General features: G+C 34.2%; 3 protein-coding genes across 4 annotated transcripts; 1 reads left to right on the top strand and 2 right to left on the bottom strand.

The window, feature by feature from the left end:
• Nucleotides 1–222: 222 nt before the first annotated feature.
• Nucleotides 223–9,494, top strand: LOC119833936 (cAMP and cAMP-inhibited cGMP 3',5'-cyclic phosphodiesterase 10A-like). Its single transcript, XM_038358179.1, has 15 exons — nt 223–541; nt 922–1,020; nt 1,745–1,947; nt 2,841–3,014; nt 3,473–3,621; nt 4,080–4,249; nt 4,797–4,930; nt 5,319–5,437; nt 5,859–6,096; nt 6,489–6,644; nt 6,897–6,998; nt 7,448–7,525; nt 8,090–8,188; nt 8,686–8,855; nt 9,350–9,494. The coding sequence occupies exons 1-15, from the start codon at nt 223–225 to the stop codon at nt 9,474–9,476; spliced, it is 2,337 nt and encodes a 778-aa protein (XP_038214107.1). The 3' UTR covers nt 9,477–9,494.
• A 741-nt stretch (nt 9,495–10,235) lies between these two features.
• On the bottom strand, nt 10,236–16,120 carry LOC119833799 (sorting nexin-12). The gene is made up of 4 exons (XM_038357980.1): nt 15,845–16,120; nt 15,588–15,683; nt 15,221–15,323; nt 10,236–12,316 (listed from the first exon to the last, which is right to left on the bottom strand). Exons 1-4 carry the CDS (start codon nt 16,013–16,015, stop codon nt 12,189–12,191), a joined length of 498 nt encoding a protein of 165 aa, XP_038213908.1. The 5' UTR covers nt 16,016–16,120; the 3' UTR covers nt 10,236–12,188.
• A 582-nt stretch (nt 16,121–16,702) lies between these two features.
• LOC119833930 (pre-mRNA-splicing factor Slu7) lies at nt 16,703–22,014 on the bottom strand. 2 transcript variants are annotated; one of them, XM_038358166.1, is made up of 12 exons: nt 21,678–22,014; nt 21,203–21,357; nt 20,672–20,764; nt 20,121–20,310; nt 19,498–19,580; nt 19,215–19,360; nt 18,518–18,701; nt 18,228–18,373; nt 17,690–17,795; nt 17,527–17,608; nt 17,183–17,358; nt 16,703–16,906 (listed from the first exon to the last, which is right to left on the bottom strand). In XM_038358166.1, the coding sequence occupies exons 1-12, from the start codon at nt 21,844–21,846 to the stop codon at nt 16,733–16,735; spliced, it is 1,704 nt and encodes a 567-aa protein (XP_038214094.1). In that variant the 5' UTR covers nt 21,847–22,014; the 3' UTR covers nt 16,703–16,732. The 2 variants fall into 2 exon arrangements, with proteins under 2 accessions (XP_038214094.1, XP_038214093.1); XM_038358165.1 differs by having other exon boundaries at nt 17,183–17,361; nt 21,678–22,013.
• Nucleotides 22,015–22,247: the final 233 nt, after the last annotated feature.

Below are 22,247 nucleotides of genomic sequence, written 5' to 3'. Positions count from 1 at the left end.
TGTGTGATATATAGATGATGTTGCAAAATGCGAATTATAACTAAAATTTATTTAAATTTCTTTCAAAATCTATCGACCTCTGCATTTGTGTTGGCTATGCTTAACCAATAAAAATAGATAAATGACACGGACTTGTCATTCTATTCAAAATAATTTCCGAAATCGGTGTTATTATATTCATATTAGAAATAATATATCAAATAGCTAAAGAATTACATAAACATGGTGGATCCGATGCCTCGCAGTGTGAAATCGGTAAAAAGTCGTCTTGATACTATAAAACAGAGTGAAGAAACCATAAAGCAGAATGTGTCCAAAGTCCATTCGCATTTTCTGGTACCATCAGATAAATTGGACAAAGTGACGCGACGAGTTATCGCGCCATATGCGCAGATTGAAAGAAAGGATGTGAAAGAGGAACCGAAACGAGGAACCTATTTGGATATAAATAGGTTTACCGTTTTCCTAGAAGATACTGTTGATTTGGACTCGCTGTTGTATGAAACGGCCAATGTTTTGAAGGCTATTACGAATAGTTCCGGTTAGTTTGTAGATTTTAAAGGATTTAATTTATCTTGTTAACGGGGTCGCGGTTGAATCCCGACCAACACCTCGACTTGATAGAACACCATGAAGCTTAGGACTCGACATAATCCAGGGACCATTTTCCTCAGGATTTGGGTATTCGCAAAAACATTCTCCACACAAACGGAGTTCGTTCTTAGAGTCAAACATCAATAGCTTTCATATCTATGGCACACGATTCTATTGTGAAAGAAAGAAAGAAAGAAACATTTGTTTGACTCCACAGAATTACAATAAAAAAAAAAAAAGAAACTTAGAAGAATTTTAACTTTTCATTTTTAACGCGTAATTTAATACAGATAAAGAGCTATGAAGAATATAAAGTTTTACTTCTAGGTGTTTTTGTGTACATCGTAGACAAGATCAAGAATGAAATTGTCCTCATGACTCAAAACACGAAGAATCCTGAACGACACGAAGTAAATATACCAATTGGTTAGTTCGGTTTTAACGGTATTACCTAAGTAATTTATTGGACTATACGTTTCCTCTATCTCTGGAATGGTCTCTAAATGAGTTTGGCTCATGTGTACGTCATAACTGAGCTTTGACTTATTTGAAGACTGCCAATTATTAGTCTGTTTATCAAGCCATAGATGGTTAATCATGTTTTTCTATTAAGAATATCGATATATCGAACTTCTGTAAAATGAATATGCACTGACTCATGAGGACACGGACTCATTTATTCAGTTTATTAAAACGGTGTTACACATAAAGTTAACTAACAACTGATGCTATGTAAAACCCTTATATCTACCATGTTATTCTGATACCGCTTCTTCACCATGGTACCTACCAATCAGCCATAGAAATCGAGCAAAATCTTCGCATCTCTCAGTCCATCGCATTATGTTACGTTAATTTTTTCATCATAGCCTGTGACCGTTTTCTTGACCTGTTCAGTCGTTTCCTTCATTCCTCTCATCAATCCTTTCGTTATCCCACACCTTGTAAAGATGGAAATCCATTTGCAGAGACGCAAGGCCTTACACCTTTGAAATGTTCATAGCAGCGCTCACCATCGGGCGACCCATCAGTTTCTTTGCCGACTATAACATTACTTAAAATCATAATCACAAAGCATCACATTCTCAATTACGATTATTTACACCTAAAAATGCCCACAAATGTTGTTCTAACATCATCTTCTCAACAGAGGAGGGTAAAATGGCATCAGCCCATGTGGCCTTTACCAAAGAATACCTAGTGATTGAGGATGTTCAGCGCGACAGGCGCTTCGCTGAGGGCCTCAAATGGATAGACGCGAAGGTCGCACTCTGCATGCCCGTGATAAAACCAGATGGCGATTGCTATGCGGTACTGGAGTTGTATAGGACAACCAGTGAGCCGTATGATCATGTAAGGGTTTTTAGAAATTGATACTGTAATATCTAACTAGTGTAAAGGCCATTTTTGAAATCGCTACCTATATACAAACCACATCAACAATCTTAATAAGCATTGAAACTTAGGATTTATGATATGTATCACACTATCACACACATTAAATATAAATCATCACACTATCACATTTCTTCACTATTATAAATGTGAAAGGTTGTTTGTCTATATGTTTGTCGGTCAATCACGCTGAAATTACTCAACGGATTTTGATGGAATTTGGTATACAGACAGGGTATGAGCTGACTTGGGTGATAGAATAACTTTATCTCGATTAAATGCTCCTTTGGTATAAAACAGGAATCTTGATATCCGGCTGGAGCCGGGACGAGTGTCTAATAAGGTAATATTTTCTATGATGACTTTTTTATTCTATACACATACTTCGGGATAGAATGTTTCAAGGCAGCATTATGGGTAAGCTATAAAAAGACGCTTCTAGTATTATATGGCGTCTTGCATTTGAGAACAATAACTATATTACTTAATTTAATATACAAATAAGGTTACTTATACCTACCGCAAGGGATTGGAACATGCTTCCTGAGTCTGTATTCCCTGACAAGTACAATCTGAATCTTCAAGAGAAGAGTGAACAGGTACCTTCTAGGGAAGCGTGATCCATCTTAGACCACATCTCAGCTTACCATCAGGCGAGATCGTGGTCAAGCGCTTCCCTATAAAAAAAAACTTATTTGTATAATAAAAGTAAACGTATATTAAAATGCAAATACAATAATTCCAATTTTAGTTTTTCACACACACCTAAAAAGTAGAAACCACAAGGCTATTAAAGCGTATTTTTCCCACTATACGGCTAAATACATTCACTTAAACAATTTGTCCACCAGAACGTGATTTACACAGTTGTGAGTGTAGCTTGCTGGGCCGGTGCGGCGGTGCACCAAGCGCAGGTTAGGATCACGCTGCAACGTACTGCGCACCTGAATAACGAACTTCGCGCCCTGCTGCAGAACTATTTCTGCGATCTGGCCTCTATTGATACTATGCTGACGGATATGCTTGTGAGATTATAGCAACTATATGATAGATATTAGCTTTCCACTGCCACTTTTTGCTATGGACCTTACTTACACTTTGGGAATTTTATTTTTCGTATAAAAACTTTTAAAATGTCACCTAAACTATGCCCCACAGACAAGATTAGTGGCAGCACGACATTAGTATTTTGAATTTTTCCAAATGGTAGAGCCATTTAATAGAAAAAATGACGGTATTAAATGCACTAAGCTCTATAACAATAATAACTTATGAATATATAGTACACTTCATCACGTTACTGTGAATATATTCGATACGAAAACCCACCATGCAGAATATTATATTACAGTTACTTAACTTTAGCAGTAGCATAGGAGTCGTTCTATTGAAGTTATAGCTATATTTATTTCAAGCATTTTCACTAGGCATTAAGTTTCTACAGACATCTTGCCCACTTATGAAAACCTCGTACGTCTTACAGGCTGTAATAAAATCGTTTATTGGTGCGATGAGGAGCAGTTTCTACATAATAGATAGGGATCATATCGGTGAACACCTGCAAGCTGATATGTGGGACGATGGATGGAGTTCTGAAAAATCCACTATGCCGAGAAAGAAAGTAAAAGTGAAGTAGGTCACTGTTTCTATTATACAATCTAGCAACTAAAATCTTTCAGATATATGTTGCTCTATAAATGTATCCTTCTTCCATATTTATTACTATTATTTGTGTTTATAAGGCATAAATCATAATATTATCTACATATTTACATCGAAGCAGCTGGTCTCGTTCCGGATCCGCTCTTGCCCACCCGGTATAACACAAACCGGAATAAAAATTCTGCCTCGGAAATATTAGAATAGATAATTGAACTTTTTTACTTTTACGATAAACAAAAACCATAGACTATACACCTACGGCTACACTCCATAATGTTCTAGCCATAAATAATATATAGAGCAAACGCCAGGCTGAAATTTGGAATGGATGATCCAGCTTTTTCTCCCAGCTTTTTTTTTATAAGACTCAAGATCACAGATTATATACACTTTCACACGATTCCAAAATAAAGACAATAATATTCCAGTCTTACTCAAGAGCAAACGCCAGCTGGCCTGGTAGCGCGTACTGGGCAACCCCTCAATGTACGCGATGCGTATCGCGACCCGAGGTTTACCAAAGAAATCGACCCTACCACTGGGACCGTCGTTAGATCCTGTCTTGTATCACCCATTATGGATAAGGAGAAAGTTATTGGTGAAGTTTTCATGATATTATCATGGGTTAAGGTTATTTTGATTTAAATGCCGACAAACTAGTAATAATCATGTCAGCTTTCAGAGTTTAGACGTATATCTTAATAAAAACAGAAAAATGGTCTCGATCTATTAATAAATTATAATTAAATTAAATATAATAGACTGTCAGTCCAATAGACTGTACAGCATCAAATAATTCATCTTTTTTAGTGTTACTCACTACACCCGTATCGACTACTTCTTTAACTCGATTCCCTTCTTATATTTAACTTAAAATCTAAAATAGATTTAAGTACGGCAAAAACCTCGCCCTTTGCCGATATTACAATTAACTATATCCTTAATAATAAATGTACCTACACCGAACACTTAGCTGCTGGTTCTCAGCAAATGGATTGCCGACTTTTAAAAGTGTGGATAAAAAAAGGCTTGATATATATAGAGGAAAGGATTGGGAAGGGTAAGGAAAAGGAAAGATCTCCCCACTTATGAAACGAAACACAGGTTATAAAAGCCACAAAATAAATCCCATTCTTGTTCACCAGGCGTTGTGCAACTTACGAACAAAACGAACGCACACCCGTTCAATGCTGATGATCAGCAGATATTCGATGTGTTTGTCAATTATTGCTCCCTTATTGTACACTTTTATAATATGCAGATAAGGAAAATTTATCACGTACGTTCATTGATTTCCTATTATTTAAATATCTTAAACGTTTTCTGTTCCTTTTCCGGTAATTAATTGAACGCAATAACACTTGGCTAAGGTTCATTGTTTTTTTTTTGTTTATTTAAAAAAGGATAACAAGAAAATTGTAATAACCCAAAAATAGCTTTGAGCCTTGAATGCATTTAAAATATAGCTTGATCATTTAAAGGTATTAGATATGCTTAAAGAACTAATACTAATTAGTTAATAGAATTTAGTTTTTATGTAAATTTTCGTATTCTTAGCAGTTTCAAAATGTCTGTTCATGAGAAAATAATTTTTATTACACTAATGACAGCTTGCTAAAAGTCACAAAACAGTACGGTACCTACTATAAAAGAAATTACTCTTTTAGGAGAATCTGAACGAAGTGTACTCAAATTTAATGAGCATACATCTGCTACCATGTAGACATGACTTGGAAGAGCTGATGGAAACTAATGGAGTTGTTCTCCCTCCAAACAATTTCAGAAGGTATTTTTTTCAAAACTTCTTAAATTCGCTAGTTTTCTCTTATAGTTTATTAGAGTCGAATGAAAATTCCATTGACTCAAATACTCTGCTCCGTTCGATCTCGTGTAATTATCGATATTTTTCAATTCTTTAAAATTTTTAAACATTTTTTAATAACATTAAGAGCTATGAAATTAAAAAATATATAGATACTAGCTGCGCCCCGCGGTTTCATTAGCGTAAGTCTGTTTCCCGTTGAAATATCGGGATAAAAAGTTGCCTATGTGTTATTCCAGTTGTCCAGCTATCTACGTAGATACCAAATTTCATTGCAATCGGTTCAGTAGTTTTTGCGTGAAAGAGCAACAAAGGTACACATATACATACTCACAAACTTTCGTATTTATAATATTAGTAGGATGAACTCCATAAATCTTCCCAGCTTCGACTACTACATCAGCGACGGCTCCAAAGAGGACATGGCTGGTCTGGTCTGCTACATGTTTGTCGAAACGTTCGCCGATCGAAACTTCGAGAGGCACCAGCTGGCGGACTTCGCGTTAACCGTACTGCAGTGCTACCGACACAATCCGTATCATAATGCGGAGCATGCGTTCCTCTTCACGCATACTATGTTCTTGATACTCGTTAATAACACCGGCTATTTCGACTTTGTTGAGGTGGGTTTTCAGATGGCTTTTGTCTACACAATTCGACAATTTAGATGAGTTTTATTTAACTGAGTTTTAAATTTTGACATTTACTTTAAATAATGATTTCACGATTAAACAATCGTACGGATTGTAATCAATCATGTTTATGTGATAGAGAACTTATTAGTTGTTTTACTTTTGATTTTGTTTTTATTTAATGTGAAGTGAACTTGAAGGCGTTAAAATAGGGATGAGAAATTGTACAAGGAAAAGCTAATCTGCAATAACCAGGATTTCTCATTAGAAAAATCGCGGGTGGTGTAAAAAAAAGCTGAAAGATAATCTATACATATAGTAAAATCGTATAAAAGTATAGTAACATACAACAGCGCATTATCACTAACTCACGCGCGTCCCAGACGGCGGCGCTGATGCTGGCCGGGCTGTGCCACGACCTCGACCACCCGGGGCTCAACAACAACTTCCTGCAGCTGGCGCGGCACCCGCTCGCGCGCATGTACCGCACCTCCACGCTGGAGCACCACCACTTCTTCCTCGCCAAGAAGATCATTGAGGTGTCCGGGCTTAGCTTTAGTTATTTTCGTAATGTATAATAGATGGCCGACGTTATAGCTATATATAGATAGCCAAACATTAGGTAAGCTCCTAACGGTTATTTTTGTTTTGAATGTCTATTTGAGAAATAAAATAAACGTTACAATTTTTGCAATGAACCACCACTAGTCATATATATTATTATTATTGTATATAGGTAATTAAGGATTCAATTATTTTTCATAAAAAAAAACTAATATCGAAGTAAACAGGATAAAAATCTTCTGGCGAAGCTGTCAATAAAGGACCGGTCACGAATTATGACTGAATTGAAATACAACATTTTATGCACCGATTTGGCAATTTACTTCCAAGTAAGTATTATTACATCATGTTCAAGTTTTACGTAACAACAAATATTAATGACTAGGTTCCTATTTAAGGTCTTCAAGGTTCCTATTTAAGGTTCTGTGGAGGTGTGGTACTACCCGTACCACACCCCCACAGAAGACCGGCGTGAAATATTAGCATGCTACTGCATTTCGTTCGGTGAGTGGGGGAGCCAGAGGTCTATGTATTTTTCCTTACAATCCCCAGTCCTTTCCTTTATTTTCTCATCAATTATTTCTTAATCACTTTCCAATTTGAAGTCAGCAATCCATTTGTAGAGGCGAAATGTCTGTAATCGACCTTATGTCTCTCCAAATGTACATTGGCGGTGGTAGGGCTCACCATCAGGTGACCCACCACCTCCATTGCCGACGGTGACATAAAAAAACAAGCAGACAATACAATAAAAGTTTTGTTCCAAACGAATTTGCAGCTGCGCGCGCAACTAACGCCGTTATTAGCCGAAAGAGCTTTCGATTGGACCAATAACACTCATAGACGAATGTTGAAGGTATTCTATGAATTTATATTATTGATAATCCGATCCTACTAATATTATAAATGCGAAAGTTTGTAAGGATGTGTGTGTGTTTGTTGCTCTTTCACGCAAAAACTCCTGAACCGATTGCAATGAAATTTGGTACGTAGACAGATGGACAACTGGAATAACATATAGGCAACTTTTTATTCCGATATTCCTACGGGATACGGACTTACGCGGGTGAAACCGCGGGGCGCAGCTAGTATTATAAATGTGAAAGTATCTCTGTCTAATTATATGAATTATGCGGGTAAAACTCCGAAACTGTCCATCATTCCCTTCGATTAAGCGGGCGAAGCTGTGGTTAGAGAGCTAGAATATCATATCCATATTCACATATATGTACTTGTTCATTTGCTTGCCCGCGAAGTTATTTGATTTCCTAGAAAAGTTTAAATATTTTCAATATTGGGAAAATCCTTTTACCATCAAATAAATAATAACACTTAGCAAATAGCATATATTGAAAAATCGTCAAGCTCAATGCATTTTTTCAACAAAATCATTGGTCTTACATATTTTATTTTTATTCAGGGTATATTAATGACAACTAGCGATTTGTCTGCATCATGCAAACCATTTGGCGTGGCGAAGACGATCGCTGAGGCGGTATATTCTGAATTTTATAGTCAGGTACCTTTTGACTTCAAATGACAATTTTCTATCAAGCACAAAAAGATTCGCGCCAATCGGTTGAAATCCCACGGACACAGATTACGTAATTTACTATACTAGCCGTGGAGTTATCGATTTTCAAAACCCAAAAAAAAAAACCGTTCAATGGTATTGCATGACATCCCTACTGATATTATAAATGCGAAAGTAACTCTGTCTGTCTGTCTGTTACGCTTTCACGTCTAAATCACTGAACCGATTTTGATAAAATTTGGTATAAAGATGGATCTAAACGTGGAAAATAACAACTTTTTAATGTGAAGAAAATACTCCTTACCATGTCGCGCGATATAAGCGAATTCTACGCGGGCGAAAAGCTAGTAATAACATACATCTTGAAAAGTTTAGATTAAGACTTCTCAATTCGACTAGTTTTGATTCTGGTCCTGTCTAGTTCTGACAATTTAAAGGCGGCAAATAAATAGTTCCATAATCAAACTAGATGTATTACACAGGGTGACAAAGAACGCGCCATGGGGTACAACCCGCTGAGCATGATGGACCGGCGCCGCAGCGGCAACCAGCCGGCGGAGCAGATTCAGTTCCTGTCCGTGGTGGTGATACCGTGCCTCATGATGTTGCAGAACGTGTTCCCTAACACCAGCCCTTTGCTGGAGAACTGCAGGTGAACGATAGCATGAGATTTGTATTAAATGGTGTTTGCAACAAGCAAAAGTCGAAAGGGTACCACTGTAAATCAGAGCTGAGGCTTTAAGCCTCAGGTTTCCTGAGTGGCATCCCTTTTTGGCACAAAATTCTCCTTTATTCGAGGATCTTAAGAATCGGGATGGCTTTTTATTCTTTCTTTTTGTCTATTTGAATTAGAACTATATTTCAAGTTTCATATAATTATTGAATTAAGTATATCACACTTGAAATAAAGATCTACATACAAGCAAAACAAGGGAAGATGTAATGTTACGTAATATTATTCAAAATATGCCTTAGACCTTCTGAATACACATCTTTTTGCTATGGGTACTTTTTTTATTTTGTCGTTGGGCCGTAATGATGCGATCAAGGTACCTAATAAGAAATAAATTAACGTTGGGCGAATTTTTAAAAATATTTTGACCCATAATGAAATTTTACTCAATGAGTGTTCTATTTATTTTACAGAAAAACGCAAGAGGCGTGGCATGAAGAAATCGAAATACGCGGCCAAAAACTTTGGCGCCAAGAAGACTCGGTGCCTAAACCAGGCCGAGGACATTTCCACATAAAGACCGAGAGTAGCAGTAACTAGTTGCTTCTTTACACTATTTATTTTATAAATCTATGCATGAAAATGTATAATGCTGTTTTATTTCTTATCTTGATTATTGGTGAAACTTTTATATTCTACTAGCTGCGCCCCGCGGTTTCACCCGCGTTAGTCCGTATCGGGATAATTAGTTGTCTGTCTATCTGTTATTCCAGTTGTCCAGCTGTCTACATACCAAATTTCATTGCAATCGATTCAGTGTTTTCCGCGAAAGAGCAACAAACACACACACACATCCTTGCAAACTTTCGCATTTATAATATTAGTAGGATTTTGATGTAAAAATTTTTGCCATTGACAATTATCTGGTGTGAGTCTTAATAACATGATAAATTCAATTCATAAAATAATTTCTTATACAGAATATTAACTTTTATAGCTATTCCTAATATAGTGTTATGTTATTTGTGATTATGTCTTATTTATATTTTACACATTCGAAATCATTACTTTTATCTACAAATTGTAGTTAAACGTTAGAAGTATAACCTTGGGTTACACTTCCATGGGTCTAATGTAATAGCGATCTGTAATTCTTTTAAACCTCAAAGAACCTATGTTACTCAGGTTTAGCTTTCAATTGGTCAGTTTTTATATCAATCCAACGGTTTTTTGTGAAATCGTAACAAAGAAAAAACAAAAATCATTCCTTTTATGTAAAAAAAAAAATCACTTGCATAAGTCACTTTCTATTTTTTTTTCATAAAAACCAGATATTCAGGGTTTAAAATAAAAGCACACTTCGACACCATAGCAAATTTATTTAATTATCCTAACCTAACATGATTTACAAAACCAAATTAATGTCGACTGGTGTAAATAGACTATACATATAAGTGTTGCAATAGATACAGATAAATCAGGCTTTATTTAAATGGGCCTTAGGGCTATAACTATATTTTATAATCTGTAATGTTTAACTGTATGTCATTTTAGCAAAATGAGACGTTAACTAAAAACTAACTCATTTATACAATCTTCGTCTATTCTCAGCGCATATTTGAATGAATATTTAAAATATTACAGCCAAGTATACATTGTTTTTGAAAAAAAAACTGTTTTTTTTAGATGATTTTAACTGGAAAATGTTTTAAAATTTTCATGATACCATTAAAATAAAAAATAAAAAAATAGGAAAATGTACAAAAAACAAAGTCAAACGCCAAAAATAGACGATCATAATAAATATATCAGAACGTGATGACTGATTCGTAAAAACAATGAGATTTATAAACTTAATATTTAGTTCGAACGATTACAAACAACTACATTTATATTCAGGCCCCACGTTAATATAATGTAATCTCAATGTTTTCTAAATCTGAGCCTCTTTTCACAAATTTAATGCGTAATATTATCAAAGATACTGAAAATACTACATTTTCTCCGCACAGATAAATGATGCAAAAAATAATTTGTATAAACGTATATAAATACAATATGTATAAAAAAAATTAAATTTTCAAATCAGATCCTTGTTTTATTGCAGTACGTGTTTAAATAAATTTCAATTTAATGGTTATTAAAATCAAAGCAAGAGTAAGTCATGTACATTTGTACATAAAATCTCGCGCTTACTTCGCAACGTAAAGCGCGCGAAATATGCTTTGTAAAAAAAAAAAATAACGCAGGGCCGTATTATAACCACATTTCTAATAACTTAACGCCAAACGCTCCAATCAATAAACAATATCAACAATACCAATAATATTGCTTAACGACAACTAGGTATCTTAAATATAATTTTATTATTTTTGTTCTAAAATACAATTTTTATTTTCCGACAGACCTTACACATCGGTGACATAGACAATAATACAGAAGTGAAATATTTGCATATAAAATATGTAGCAATCCCGAGTTTGTGGAATGACCCAAAAAAAATTAACTATTTCTATTCAGATTGAACCAGCAATCTCTTAAAAATCATGTAAAATAACTGGAATCGAAAGAAAGATACCATACTTTCGTAATGTTGCCAAAAAATGTTATTGATAAGAATAAATATTACATTAGATTCTATAAACCACACAATGAATTCAAAAAATTTATTTATACAATTTACACTTAGTGTATTCAGTTTAATTAAAATAAAGCATATCCACAAACCCAATTCAATCGTAGGTCTGCTACTTAAATCCTCAAACAATACCAAACTACAATTTTCATACTTTTTCATTGCATTTGATAATTCAAGTCTCACATAATGATAAACAAAATTTCACTTCTATCCGTTTGTGGAATGAAATAAGTGTTCAATATTGCCTAAATACTGTTATCAAATGATATATTTACGTGTAGGTCCAAGTTTTATCACTGTATGGGACGGCTACTTGTAAAGCAATTCTCCCCTTTTATAAATACTACAGAAAAAACATCATTAATTAAATAGCAACACCAAGTAAATCATGCAGACAGACTGGCAAAAAAAAAGAAATATAATCGTTTTTTTGCAAACACATTTTAGTATGGCAATATTTGGCCAATTTTGTAGGAAAACAATTTTATTTCCTAGTAGATTTTTTTGCCAAGTCCTATAAAAATTATGTATTATATAGAAAAACTGTAGATAATGAACTAATAGCACAAAATATGTACACCTAAAGAGTTCAATTGAAGGATATTCTTGCAGATTATGCAAATAAAAATAAAACGTATGGGTGAATTGCTTTACAGTATGAAGATGTTGAAAGGTTATGTGTTTCGGATCTTTCCGGGGACATAGTTCTTATCGATAGTGGGCTCTTGCAGGAACATGTGAAGGCATCTCTCGTTCTGGGCCAGCGGGTGACCGGCTATTTTATTTATAAACACTTCCAGACCTGGAAATTTTGATATAGTTATGAAAATAATAAATAAATACAATCATTGATTGATTTCTTTATGGGCTTCTTAGCTGCTGCCGACGGCTTCGCTCGCGTGGACAAAGAAAACTACACACATACATTTTTTCATATAGCGCCATCTATCGGAATTTATAAATTTCGGAATGATGCAAAACCGAATCATAACGGTTTTTCCAATATAATAAATAAAAAATATAGTAAATAAGCTAAATAACAGCGAGCTAACATCAAAATTCGTGAAATGGTTTTCGCGTGAATTAGTAACAAACTTTCATTCATCCTGACAAACTTTCCCATCTATTATGTTAGTAAGATAGCAAGATATGATGTTATTTTGTAATATTAACTTAGGTCGTTCTCAAAATGAACATCATATTTTTAAATGTTAGATCTATATCAAAACTCTAAAGAGGCAAACTTCGTGAATTTGTGAGTTTGTGATATTGTAAGGAACTACTGGGCAATAAAAATAAAAAATAAAAAATCATTCTATGTTGGATTTGTATATGGTCATGAGGGTTATAGTCTGTATATATTATGTACTATGGGCGAAATTGGGAGGAACAACTAGTGTAATAACATATTATATACACAGAGGAAGATGCTGTATGAAAAATAAACACAGGCTTCTTGTATATAAAGATAAGAAATAAATAATGACGAATAAACTCCCATCATAGCAAACACATGTTTATTAATAATTCATAAATACTGAATCGCGGTGATAATCGCTAAAAACGAATAATAAACAGGCCAACGACATGCGTGCGATACTAAATATTATTGTTTACGATATATCAAGACGGACGGCTAAGATAACTCAAGGTTAATACCAACGTCGGCCGCTGATTAAGTTAGTGCATTGCTAAGGATTCAATAATTATTTTTAACACTACTTATAATCTATTTCACTTGTCTTATGAATTGTGTTATATAAACTTAATAAATTGAAGACTTCACTGGGGGTTTAGTGATTTATTTTACATTATTTTGACCATTAGCATGTAACAGCAATAGTAACCGAGTATCATAATAGTGGTCTGGTTTTATCCATGGTTTACACATAGCCTACACAGGGGGGGATCACATTCCTATCCATTGGTAAAAGAATTTTTGATACTGGTGCAGTGGTTCCTGAAATTCCTGAGATGAGTGCATTCAAACATCATTTAGTTTTATATTCTTTTAGTGTAGAAGTATAGATCATAATGTACTTGTATTATCTAGGATGATATATGCTAATGCATCTATAAATAATAATAAGGAATATAATAAAATACTGGTCACTTTACAAAACTACCATAATAAATAAATGTCGTATATTTTTATCGTCTAAATTAGCAATTTAAGTACAAAGAGTATTGAAATGGTAAAAAAATTGTGTCATTAAAATTGGCAAGCGCTTTGACATCTCAAGGTTACCAATGGAATTTGCTGATTAGTATCGTAATTAACCTGCTGTGTATGACAATGTAAAATTGTAAACACCATTAGGTTAAATCTCTATTCATGAAATTGAAAAAAACAATTCTTTATAATCCATCAATGTGCAACAAATATTTGGTAAAATGGGTATTAACATGCTGGATCAGGTTTTTCAGTATATTTAAAAACTACACAAAACACGGATCCGAATAATATATCCTCGTCAAAAAACATAACTGCGATATATTCACACCATAGTACCAAAAAAAATGCTTAATGCATTTTCTTGTGTTTGGTTTCACGCGAGTATTATACATTTAGAAATTAAAAACTTTTCAACGGATTTTAAACGCGATTTATTCATTATATTATTAACCCGACGTTTCGAACACTTTGCAGCGAGCGTGGTCACGGGGAAACGTCGGGTTAATAATATAATGAATAAATCGCGTTTAAAATCCGTTGAAAAGTTTTTAATTTCTAAATGCTTAATGCATTATTTTTTGCAAAAAATTAAAATTTTTCGACAGTTTGTTCAATTTATTTTGCATGTTAGATTGTAAAGGTTATTTACAAAAATCTATCTAAATGTTCTTACAATTTTACGGTGACCTATATAAAGATATACATCTTAGGATATGTGATTTATATGTCTATTAATGAAATATATGTAAAATATTATTCTACTAATTCCTACGTTTGTAAGAATGTATGAATGTATAGTTGATACTCTTTCAGGCGAAAACGAATAAATGGATAATAATGATACTCAATGATACTACACAAATAATGCAAAAACTATAAATTAACTAGCTTTTGACCACTGATGTTTCTGCTAGTATAGCCAGGGCAAATTTATAGTATAACATATTGTTGAATCATGTTCTTTCTTCAATTTATATACATAATGTATTGCAATGTAACATAATCTAATATAAGTAACATGTACATTTGATTGCAATTAATCTACATATATATTATTTCACTTAACCTCAACAAAATCTATTAATCTGCTTCATCTTCATCTTCATTGATTTAACAAAAGATCTATTTTATAATATTATTGGTACAAAATTATTTATTTAATATACCTATTTAATTGTTATTATAAGTATAACAGCACCAATTATTATTAGAGATTACTAACTCAATTAACTCAAAGCAAGGTAAATACAATTAATATATTCTGCATTGCAATCATATGATCCAAAGCATGTTAGTTTAATACAGATTCTATTTCTATGCATAATATAATAATAGTGTATAAATATTAATGAATAGTTAAGGAATGAAGTTATGGCTAATTATTTGTTTTTGTAATAAGAAGAGATATCCTTATAAAATAAAAGAGTTTCTGTGACATTATTTATAAAATACTGATATTTATATATTGACTAATTTTCTAAGATTTTCCCTATGTTCACAGGATGTGTTTAATAAAAAATAAATAGTTACCTTTCCTACGATCTTCTATAAATTCTTCCTCAAAGATACCATCATCACTTCGGAAAGGGAGTTGTCTTTTTAATGCTTTACCAGGTAAAGGTGGAACTACAATCTGCAAGAGAGTTGAAATAAAATTTCTAAATTATGAATTTTCTAAGAAAATCACAAACAATATCAACTACTTGGCATTTACCCTTTGTTTCATAGGTAATAATTCATCACATTTTCTATTATTCATTCCAGGGGAAACATTTCCACTGATTGAGGATTTTAATTCATGAAAAAAAATCAAAACAATACGAAAAATATTGAAGGAAATTAAATACCAAGAGACAATGACTAATGACTCACTGATAAGAATTTTCTAAACACCCACCTTACTATCCCTTTCCAGTTCGTTCCTCAGCCATTCGAAATCACTGTACCGCCGTCTCACGCTCGACTCTTTCACTTTGAACACAGGAAGATTGGTCTGGAACAGGAAATTGATTAAACTACAGCACATCGACCCTATGAACGCACAGTTCATTGCCAAAACGCCCACTTATTGTTCCAATGAACAGCGACTCGGTACAAAATCAATTTAATTGAATTATTACGAATTCAACTTCTAGAACATTACCAGCTACTCACCCTCATGCGAACCTCGTAGTCTGTGTACCGTTTTTTCCCAACTCCCATCGTAGTAGGGTTCACCACGTCAATTTCTAAGAAATTCGCCGGTGCTGCGTACGCATCGTCTAATGTCTGTTTTTTAACGTTTAATCGCCTTGTTGCGTCGGCTGTCGTATCTTCAGCCATCATTACGTTTTATATATCTAAGCAATCACAAACTTAAAGCCTGCTTATAATCAACAAAAAGAAAATGAGTTTGACATGAGTGAAACAAATTTTGACGTTTCTAACAGAATTGAAAATTCATAAATGGCGTGCGTCATTTTATAATTGCCAGATACTAAAAAAATATCTATGGTATTTAGGTAATGCAACTCACATTCGTATGAATACACAACCCACAAGTGTAATAAGACTCAAGCAAAATGCAAATGTTTTTTTCATGCAAGTGCGTGATCGCGTATAGAATTGCACATAATTTTGTTTTTGCGAAAAAAATAATAACTTACATAGGTCTAAAAGCGTAACTTATTAATTATCCACTCTAAAATTAACTGAGCCGGCGAATGTTCTGTTAGGATACTATTGTCATTCACAAAAAAAAAAAGGGTTAAAAACCTTTCTTCAAAGCAACCATTCCCTACATGCAAAATCGATCAGGCCGTTTCGGAGGCGTTTAATTACCTATAACCTCTATGTTCTATGATAAGTTAAGCTCACAATCTTATGCGTAAAGAAAAGTAATGGAACACAGAAAAAATAAATTTTATAAAATAAAATAGTAATATAAATAAATTTTCTTTCTAATATAAATTTATACATAACGATTATTTTTATAGAAATCTATTGAAAATCCATAGAAATAAAACAAAAACATGTCTTATAATATTATTTAATCATATGCAATCACATGAACTGACTCATAGGGTCTTCATCCCGTCTCCGCTTCATCATATAAGCTTCCATTTCTTCACTAGTTGGTTCCTTGACTTCGACCATGCTGTTGTATGGACGTTTCCTCTCATCTTGTGCTAGCAGGTGCTCCGCACGCTTTTGTTGTCTTTCCTCCTTTTCTAATGCCTGCACAAGAAAAACACAAATGCAATTAATATTCCTTGCTTCGGGGAAGAATAAGGTCAATGTGGCATTACCATGTCATAAAAAATTAAATTTCTCATTTACAAAAAGCAATAAGTTTTTAAAAATATAGATAAAATACATTACACACATCGTTATTGAAACTAAAAAGGTAATTAAAGTACTCGATATTTTTGTAGAAATAAAATGTTATATAACACGTTTGAAAGTAGTGTATTATGTATTATGTATATGTAGTAGTGTTATGTATGTGATAACCTTTTTCAACTTATCCTCTTCCTTCTTTTTCTCTTTCTTCTGTTTCTTCTTCTTTGCCTTCTTCTTACTTTTCTTCTTCTTGCTTGTCTTCTCTGTTTTTGACCGCGTGTCAACCTCGGATTCTGATGACGAACTTTCTGACGACTCTGATGATGATTTCTCTGATTTTGTTGTTACTGCTGTTAAGAAAACGTATAACATATTGCATTTTTAATGAATATAGTTAACACACGCACATTTTTTCAATCTAGTTTAAACAATTGTAGCAATAATACTTTACTAGTAATTAATAGATATCTATAGAGATTATACAATAAACAATAGATTATAAGATAATTTATAACCTTTCTTCTCTGCTGTACTAGTGGAAGGTTCTGGAACATCCATTACAACAGATTTCCCCGCTTCTCCTACGCAGTATGACATCTGTGAGCAAGATAATTGAATGCTTATAAGTGATATATATATTAAAGTAAAACGCATTATTTATACGGCAACACATGTTACCTTTATAAATGAATGACAACACTTGTATCCCCACTGTCCGTCCTTCCAATAGGAGCCCCACACCGTCGTGTGATTATTTATGAGAATGTCTTCTTCATATTTACTCCTGAAATCAAAACGATTAACGATTTCAATAATGTTTTCCGAATGAGGTAAAAAAGTAACATGAAATTTTTTTTTGTCATCGTCGGCAGTGGAGCCACCACTGCCCATGAATATTTGGAGAGGCATAAGTTCGACTGCTGACCTTACGGTTCTCCAAATGGATTGCCGACTTCAAATTGGAAAGCGATTAAGAAAGAATTCACGAGAGGAATAAAGAGAAGGACTGGGAAGGGTAAGGAAAAGGATATGGGCCTCTAGCTCCCCACCGAACGAAACACAGTAGCATGCTACTATTTCATGACGATCTTCTGTGGGGTTGTGGTGATTCCCCGTTAGCTGGCCCAATTTCAGCCTACTATATACTAGCTATTTGTACTAACACGAAGCACACACACAGCCTAGACCTAGCCCCCAGCCCTATACCGCCACTCACTTGAGCCACTGCTTCTCGGCGGCGGCCAGCAGCGTGCCGTCCCGGTTGTAGGTGGTGAACACCTCGCTCTGCGCCAGCAGCAGCGCGCGGTCCGGCGCCGCCAGGTGCTCCGCCCCGCCGTACTTGTCCAGCACGGACTGCTTCACCTGCACACAACACGGCCATATCGTACAATTGTAACACATTTATTAGATGGATAATTAATTGTCTATGTCTTGAATTGGTTTTTATGGTGCTAGTTCTACTGCAGCAGCTGCAGCTCGGCGGGCTAGGCCGCTAGCTATACGCACCTGCGTCTTGAACTGCTGCTTCTTCTGGTGGTAGTCCTGCTGCAGCAGCTGCAGCTTGGTGGGCTCGGCCAGCAGGTGCACGTCGAGGCCGCGCGCCTGCGCCTCCCACGCGAACACTTGCGCGGCCGCGTGCGACGCCGTGTCGCCACTCAGCCGGACGAAGTTCTCGCCCGCGTAGTCGCTCCTGGTATTCATTAGAGTAAAATATATAAGAAATTTTCGAAAATAAATTAAAGTGAATTAGTATTTGATTTTGCACAAGTGTTTTGGAACATTTTGGAAATTAAAGAATTTCATTATATTTTTACCCGACGATTCGAACACTTTACAGCGAGTGTGGTCACGGGGTGACTAAGATGTTACATGTCTTGAAGGTTAAACAAAATTCGTTGTTTATGAACTACATCAACCTATTTCCCGTAGTAGGCATGTTGAGTATTTTTCCGGATGTTGGCAGTATTGGTTTATTATTTATGCTATTAAAGAGAATTATTTCAAGAGGTTTTTTTTATATGTAAAGTATTATTATCTATTGTACTGTTTATATGTCAGAACATAAAAAAATCCTGTATTTACATAGATTCTTTTATAATTACAGAGACATCTTAGTTGTATATTGCAACATTTTTAAATCACATTAAAATAATTATTGTAAAATAACAAGTTCATCCCACTTCTGATCGCGTTCAATACTCACTCCGCAGCCTCAGGATGTGGATTATCTCTCATCGAACGGGTCTTAGGATCGTAGTATGCTGAATTGAGGTCCAGATTGCGCAGATACTTTGCTGTGTCCTCACGGATTCGCAGATTCCGCACTGTGATACGTTGTTTTGAATCCACCTGTGAATAATAATTTTATATAAATATTAGCTGAAACAAAAAACCCACTGTACCAATTTCAAAATTTCTTTCACCATAAGAAAACTTCACTGAGTGATATAGGCTATATAATATTGCAGTATTACATAAATACAAACCTTTGTTCCAGGCATGTCAACTTCATCCACATATTTGTCTTCATCCTCACCTTCATTATCATCATCTTCCACTGCCGTTGGATCTGAAAAACATCACTATATTAATAATTTTCTAAAAGTCAATATGAAATAGAATTACATTAGAACTTTCTCGTCTTAATAACCCTTATATAAAAAGCTTTGTCATTGTTAATTGTTGAATTTTTCTATACTCATTTATTTCAAGTTATCCTTCAGTTACATTAAATTTAACAATGATATTATTGTATGCCTCTAAGCTCCAAACTACCTTCAGTTTTTAGGAGTTATACAATCAATACACAATCCTTGCTTTATATACCTACAAGAACTACTGTTAATAACACATTAGTTTCAATATCATTATTTAGAAATTAGAAACGGAATTTTTAACAGATTTTAAACGCGATTTATTCATTATATTATTAACCCGACGTTTCGAACACTTTACAGCGAGCGTGGTCTCCCGCCTCAGTCTCTCCGTGACCCGTAAAGTAAATGTATAACACTCGCGTAAAATCAAACACAAGAAAATACTAATATGATTATTATATGGCATATTCTTACCTTATTTAAATATAGACAACACTAAAATAAGAACCTACCTTCTTCCAACTTCTTGGCTCGCATCTCCCGCTTAGCTTCCTCTACCTTCTGATACTCTTCTATAATAGCCTTATGCTCTGATGGATCATATCCATTCCATCTATCTCTCTTTCCGTCATAACTTAGGTTTAAATTCGGCTGGTTGAATTCATCTGGTGCGATCCCGGCATTTGTGAATTTTGCGCCAATCTAAAGAATAATGCAATAGTTTCATATTCACACGATATTTAGATTTATAGCATTGAAATGCGTTATAAATGAGAAATTTTGAAAGAATAGAAAAAAATATATATAGGATAGCTAGTAAGTTTATAAAAGAAAAAGTTTTCTCATACAAAATTTTTGTGCCAGTGTTTATAATCAAACGCTTGATTTTAATAAAATGTTGTGTTATTAGCTGGGTCTGACTAAACAACTTATTTTCTACTTGAGGGATATGGGTTTTCTAGCAGGACAATATTGCTGAGTCAGCTAGTGAATTACATGCTACACTTTTGGTTTGTTTTTCAAAATCAGTTGCTAATTTAGTTCTGTCGGAGCAATGTCTTACCTTTCTGGGCCTCTCAAGGCAATCCTTTTTCTTGTGTGTCATTGCGCCACAATTCTCACATGCACCCTTCCTATATTTGGTAGCTACTGAGCTCTGCAAAATAATTTATTGGTTTCCTAAATTTAACATTTTCTCAGTGATCTGATCTGAGAAGATGAAAGTATCAAGCAAATATACAATCACACATACAATTCACTGATCTCCTTCTATATAATAATATAAGTTAAGAATGAAGAATTGTTGGGACCAAGTGGCTTAAGTTCTAAATATCAACACTCATACATGTGACGGCATTAGAGAAGCACATACATACAGTGTGTACATATGTACATATACATAATGTTATATTTAAAACATAAATGAGAAATAAAACACACTTTGAATGATAGAATGAAGAATAGGATATCTTTGTGAAATCTGATGAAAATTTTAAAACAAAATTAGCAATTTTTTTTCCGTTTCCAACATGAAATAATTAAATCCTTTCCATCATCTGATGAACACAGTTATAACATGAGTTAATATACTCACAGTATCAACACCCTTGTTATAGAATGTGTCGAGTTTTGTAAATTGGCCTTCGCGGTCTGCTTGCGGGCGCTGGTGCTTAAGTGTGGGCCCAGAGGTGCCATAGTACCATGGAGCTGATGATATGTACTGCGGTATATGTGGATTTATATCCTTTCCTGAAATATGATATGTGATTAAATTTCAGCAAGATTTATGCTCAATATTTATAATTTGTCATTTATCATTCATAATTCTCATAAATGCATGTCATTGAGGTTTGTATAGTCTGTAACTACAGGCTTTATTGATTATTATGGAATGGACCAGGAATGAATGATTATTTTATCTAACCTCATTGATAACTCTTTACACAATACATTAAACTTTATTCAGTGTAATAAAAGTAATCTCAACCCTTCATAATTATTAAGATATACTGAAAAATTGAGCTTATGATGTTGTATGTTGACAACAACTAATTCAATAAAAAAATTACCTGTTTCGTCGACAGCGGCAGGTGCTGTACCAGCCTTTCGAGCTTCTTCCAACTCTTTGGCCTTACGCCAGTCTTCTCTGGATTTCTTTTTAGGTTCATCATCTTCTTCACCTAATTCATCTTTATTGCGTAGTATCTGAGACACTGCTACTTTTGCAGTGGTAGTCATTTTTGGTTTTTGACAATTGATTCTTATTACACACAATTCATATCATAAATAGAACTTAATAAATAGGTATACAATTTAAAAGCAATGTAGTTAGGTTCTAATACAATCGCAATATTGAAATGGGCCGTAGATGTCAATCAAGCACAAGTCACAACAACAATATGGCAGCCGTCATAAGTCATAACTCAGAAGTCAATATGACAGTAACCATAGATATAGTACATGCTAATCTACAGAGTAGATATAATATTATTTTATCTAAGAAGATTGCCCAATTATTTATTTGAAAAATAAATAAATAATGAAGATTATAATAAACTAAGGAATTATAGTCCGGTCAATTTAGACCAAAAAATGAGGGTGAAGTTACATAAAGTCCCAACAAGCTGAATTTCTGTGAA

The sequence above is a fragment of the Zerene cesonia genome, chromosome 18 (genome assembly GCF_012273895.1).
Source record: "Zerene cesonia ecotype Mississippi chromosome 18, Zerene_cesonia_1.1, whole genome shotgun sequence".
Taxonomy (NCBI): Eukaryota; Metazoa; Arthropoda; class Insecta; order Lepidoptera; family Pieridae; genus Zerene; species Zerene cesonia.
The sequence above is the reverse complement of the archived record's forward strand: the minus strand, read 5'-3'. Positions and strand labels throughout refer to the sequence as shown.

Bases quoted from the DNA above. Each gene is read 5' to 3' on its own strand.
- LOC119833936 (XM_038358179.1), top strand. From the start codon at position 223: ATGGTGGATCCGATGCCTCGCAGTGTGAAATCGGTAAAAAGTCGTCTT. The intron at 1,021-1,744 runs GTTAGTTCGGTT...TCTTCTCAACAG, and splicing joins CGAAGTAAATATACCAATTG to AGGAGGGTAAAATGGCATCA. The intron at 8,856-9,349 runs GTGAACGATAGC...TTTATTTTACAG, and splicing joins CCTTTGCTGGAGAACTGCAG to AAAAACGCAAGAGGCGTGGC.
- LOC119833799 (XM_038357980.1), bottom strand. From the start codon at position 16,015: ATGATGGCTGAAGATACGACAGCCGACGCAACAAGGCGATTAAACGTT. The intron at 15,684-15,844 runs GTGAGTAGCTGG...TTCCTGTTCCAG, and splicing joins ACTACGAGGTTCGCATGAGG to ACCAATCTTCCTGTGTTCAA. The intron at 15,324-15,587 runs GTGGGTGTTTAG...ACTCTCTTGCAG, and splicing joins AACTGGAAAGGGATAGTAAG to ATTGTAGTTCCACCTTTACC.
- LOC119833930 (XM_038358165.1), bottom strand. From the start codon at position 21,846: ATGACTACCACTGCAAAAGTAGCAGTGTCTCAGATACTACGCAATAAA. The intron at 20,311-20,671 runs GTAAGACATTGC...ATTATTCTTTAG, and splicing joins GCCTTGAGAGGCCCAGAAAG to ATTGGCGCAAAATTCACAAA. The intron at 19,581-20,120 runs GTAGGTTCTTAT...GATGTTTTTCAG, and splicing joins AGCCAAGAAGTTGGAAGAAG to ATCCAACGGCAGTGGAAGAT.